This window comes from Marmota marmota, unplaced genomic scaffold (assembly GCF_001458135.2).
Source record: "Marmota marmota marmota unplaced genomic scaffold, marMar, whole genome shotgun sequence".
NCBI classification, from domain to species: Eukaryota; Metazoa; Chordata; class Mammalia; order Rodentia; family Sciuridae; genus Marmota; species Marmota marmota.
In genome coordinates, this window is record NW_025999982.1 from 11,605,009 (window position 1) to 11,609,531 (window position 4,523).

General features: G+C 57.0%; 1 protein-coding gene across 1 annotated transcript in view; it reads left to right on the plus strand.

The window, feature by feature from the left end:
* The window catches only part of Tmem63b (transmembrane protein 63B), a 17,900-nt gene extending 14,716 nt beyond the window's left edge, over positions 1 to 3,184 (plus strand). The window contains exons 18-21 of the mRNA XM_048805730.1: positions 786 to 981; positions 1,548 to 1,653; positions 2,601 to 2,768; positions 3,024 to 3,184. Of these exons, the coding sequence (XP_048661687.1) occupies positions 786 to 981; positions 1,548 to 1,653; positions 2,601 to 2,768; positions 3,024 to 3,184 (631 nt within the window). The remainder of the gene's footprint in view (positions 1 to 785; positions 982 to 1,547; positions 1,654 to 2,600; positions 2,769 to 3,023) is intronic.
* The last annotated feature ends 1,339 nt before the right edge of the window (positions 3,185 to 4,523 follow it).

A 4,523-nucleotide genomic window follows, 5' to 3' on the forward strand; every position in this document is an offset into this window, starting at 1 on the left:
ATTGGAGACTCTTGGTCTCACAGCTTGGCATGTCTCTGGGAGCTTTGGGGTTCACACTTCGTGGTGCTGATACAGCATAAGTTCTGGGAACATCTGAAGTTTCCGGCTCTTGTTTGCAGTGTGACAGGAGAGTCCTCTGTGGGCGTCTTCTCTGAGAATCCCTGTGGGGGCATGTTGGGGGAAATAGCATGGCTGTAGTTATGTGCAAAAGCTCCAGGGCTTGCCTTAGTCCTGTATGGATCTTGGACTCACACTTAAGGGGTCTCAAGCATTGACAAAGGTCTTGGGTTCCCTCCCCTGCAGATTCCTGGGGAAGGGTCTCTGAAGCTTGTCTGTAGAGGTGTCTGAAGTTCACCTTCTGGGTATAACTCTGGATTAAGCTCTAAGGGGAGAACTTTCTGGGTGCTCCTGCGGCTCACATCCTTGGGAGTCTTTGAGGGTCCCACTAGGGTTATCTGTGGAGATCTCAGACACACCCTGAACACTCTGGTAGCTTGGGACAGTCTTGAGCACTTTCTCCATGAGTTTTTATAAGGCAAGTTCTAGAGAAGTCTCTGGGCTCATTCTCAGGCTACGTCCATTTACATTCTGAGAGTACCTGGTCTTGCTTTGGGGATGTCTGCTGACACTCAGGCGTCTGTCTCTGAGGTTCACACTGCTGAGAGACTGGGGCACAGGTGCTGTGGGGTGCTGAGCTGGGGGTGTCCACCTGAGGATGCAGGTTGAGGGTGAGGCGTGGTGTGCTGTCATGCTGGCAGTGGGCAGGCGGCCACTGGGTGACCCCAAGGGTGCAGTGCTGGAGCACCCGGTGCCCGCAGGTGTGTGTTCCTGCCGGACAACGGCGCCTTCTTCGTGAACTACGTCATTGCCTCAGCCTTTATCGGTAACGCCATGGACCTGCTGCGCATCCCAGGCCTGCTCATGTACATGATCCGGCTCTGCCTGGCGCGCTCGGCTGCTGAGAGACGCAACGTGAAGCGGGTATGGCCGCCTGGGGCAGCCGCGGCCCGCACAGTGCCCCCTGGTGGCCCATCCAGAAAGAGCAGCAGTCGGGCGAGGGTTTCTGGGACTTGGGGAGCCCAGGTCTACCGTCCTGGGCCATCCCCTTCCATCCAGGGCCTCAGTTTTCCCATATGTATAGCTGAGGGTTGACGTAGATGACCCTAGCGGTCCCTGAGTTCTGAAGGTATAGTGTTTTTTCTGGGAATTGGGAGAGGTCTAGCTCCCTAGATCTAGCGTCCTTCTGCCCCAGTTCCCCAAGAGGGCTCTAGGCACCCCATCCCCAATCCTCCCGACTTTTGCCCCCCACCTCCCAGCCTCTGGTCCCTGGAAGGCCCCTTTCTAGGCCCCATCACGACCCCCCACTCCCCTCAGTCAAGTCCCTCTCTCCACCTGCTTTGCCCTCCCTTTCCCCAAACATCAGGTCCCTGCTCCCCATGGCTTCACTCCCAGCCCCAGAGTTCCTGGCTTCCCTCTCCCACCTGCCCTGTCCTCCTGCAGCCTGTCCCCCTCACCCTGAGCCACCCTCCTGCCCATGTCCCCCCCAGCATCAGGCCTACGAGTTCCAGTTTGGCGCAGCCTACGCCTGGATGATGTGCGTCTTCACGGTGGTCATGACCTACAGTATCACCTGCCCCATCATCGTGCCCTTCGGTAGGCACCGCCGCGCCGGGACCTGGGCCCTGCTCGGGGGAACCCAGGGCCTCACCCGCTCCACTCTAGTAAGGCAGGCCACCCCGAGTGGACAGGGCCCCGGTGGGAGACCGGCCCCTCCGACCTCCCGCCTGGTCCCTGGCCCAGTCTGGGGCCCGGCCTAGGGGAAGATGGGGAGAGCATCTCAGCTCAGGAATGGACCTGGACCCACCTGGTGTGCTGGGTCCCCCAACAGAGTCACCCCAACAGGGCCCTATGTGTCCATACTGATGCCCTTACCCAACTGGATATACGTGGACACATCACATTCCCACGACGTGTCACACACAGACACTCCTACACAGGCATCTACACTTGTTCACAGTCCTTGGAACCCAAGAAAGGCCTTTGGGTGGGAATCCTCACTCCTCACGGAGCTGCCCTCCGTAGCAGAGCTGTGTGACTTGGGCAGTTCTCTCTTCCTTTTTGATGATGTCTAGCAAAGCTTCTCTTTCCCCACCAATAGCCTCTGCCTCCCCCCAATAACATCCCTAACCCCTTAACCATCCTCTCTGGCTAGTGAAACCCCACACTCCCAACTAACATCCTTGTCCTCGTGAACCATTCCCTCCGTCTCCAGGGAAATAGAACGTGTTGCTTCATTTGTACTCATTGGTTGAGGGACAGGAGTAGGAAAAAGCAGGATGGGTTTCAGGAGGATTCTTACTGACCAGATGAGTGGATTCCTGAGAGGAGAGTCTCTAGTGAGGGGCCAGAGAATGAAGGCCAGGAGTGGAGGAGGCTAGAGCTCTGTGCTCTGCCAGGAGTGTGGGACACCATCCTGTACTAGGGCTGGGAAGGGACCGGAGGTGTAAAAGGCCACCTCGGGAAGCCAGGGCAACCTGTGGCAGACCCACAAAGGTCCCGTAGCGCTGGTTCCGAGGTCAGGGCCATGTGGCTTCCCCCAGGGCTCATGTACATGCTGCTGAAGCACCTGGTAGACAGGTACAATCTCTACTACGCCTACCTGCCGGCCAAGCTGGACAAGAAGATCCACTCCGGGGCCGTGAACCAGGTGGTGGCTGCGCCCATCCTCTGCCTCTTCTGGCTGCTCTTCTTCTCCACCATGCGCACGGGTGAGGGCCACCCGCCCCCCTCAGGGAGCTGGGAGGTGGGGGCAGAGGGGAGCTGCCCAGAGCCAAGGCAGAGTAGCACAGGAGGGCCGTAGGCTGGGGGTCACAGCAAGGGACCAGGAGAGGTCACGGTGAAACTGTAGCTCGTGGAAGTGGGGGAGTACATTCAGAAGGCACCAGAAGTGGGGGTGGTGAGCCCCTGGGAAGGAGCCTGAAGGACAGGTAGCAGCCCCGTTCTTTGCCCACCACCCATGCCAGGGTTCCTAGCGCCCACATCCATGTTCACGTTCGTCGTCCTGGTCATCACCATCGTCATCTGTCTCTGCCACGTCTGCTTCGGACACTTCAAATACCTCAGTGCCCACAACTACAAGGTGTGGGGTCGTGACTCTGAGCAGAAGCTGGGAAGCTGGGTCTAGGGCCCCATGGCCTCAGAGTGACACAGCTTCTCTCCTCCCACCCTTGGGGGGCAGCACTGAGCCCCTTTGCTGGCCGGCTGCCCTCAGGGCACCCCACACCATGGGACTAGGCTCTGCCAGGTCCACCTCCTTCTGTCTCAGCCCACTCTCCCAGGACCCCTCCACCCCACCCAGGCTTGCTCCAGGTGGGCCTGCTCCTTCCACGTTCCCAGACCTGCTTTTCTAGGCTTGGGGGAGATTCTCTGTTTCCTGAGGTTGATTTCTCTAGTGGCCTCCTTGAGCCTCTCTTATGCAGATGCCTTCCCCAGGCAGCCGTGATGGTGGGGTGGAGGGCCCCTCTGCTGTCCCCTCAGTGGGCTGAAGGAGGAAGTGTTCCTGCCAATTGGTCTGACCATCAGGAGCCTGTTGTTTCCCAAAGAGTCTGAGGAAGAGGCCCAGCTCTCTTCCTTAGGGAGCACTCGGTCTGAAGGAGGCCACATTTCCATTTCTGGAGGGAGGCTCTAGTCTACAAGAGGGACCCGTGTGCGGCAAAGGCCCCATTAGTGCCTACCTGTGGAGTACAGCATGCTGGTGGCTTTCCTGGTATGTGACTACTTGACAGTTGAAGGTTCTGGGGGGAGGAGGAGCAGAGGCACCCCTCCCCCATCCCAGAACTCTCCAATGGCGGGGTGTGTTTAACTGCTGCCTCCCCCTTCTCTCCTTCCCACTTGTCCTCACCGACTGGTTCTGCCAGTAACTGGCCCCTTCCTTATCTGTCAGTCCCAGGTCCCACACCCAGCAGCCCCGCTGGGGCAACTTCCATGAGGGCAAGTCTCTCCCTCTCAGTCCAAGGCTAGCTGGGTTTTTTTTGGTGCCGGGATTGAACCCAGGGGCACTTTACCACTCAGCCACATACCCAGCCGTTTTTATTTAATTAATTAATTTATTTGGTATCTGGGATTGAACCCAGGACTGCTTAAACACTGAGCCATACCCCTAGCCCTTTTTTATGTTTTATTTAGAGGTAGGGTCTCACTGAGTTGCTGAGGCTGGCTTTGAACTTGCAATCCTCCTGCTTCAGGCTTCAGACCTGCTGGGATTACAGGCGTGGGCCACTGAGCCTGGCTTGTTTTACTTATTCTTAATTATTATTATTATTTTGGCATCAAGGATTAAACCCAGGGGTGCTTAACCACTGAATCACATCCCCAGCCCTTTTAATTTTTTTTTTTTAATTTTGAGACAGGGCCTTGCTAAATTGCCCAGGCTGGGCTTGAACCTGTGATCCTCCTGCCTCAGCCTCCTGAGTTGCTGAGATTACAGCATGTCCAGCAAGGCTAGTTTTTTTTTTTTTTTTTTT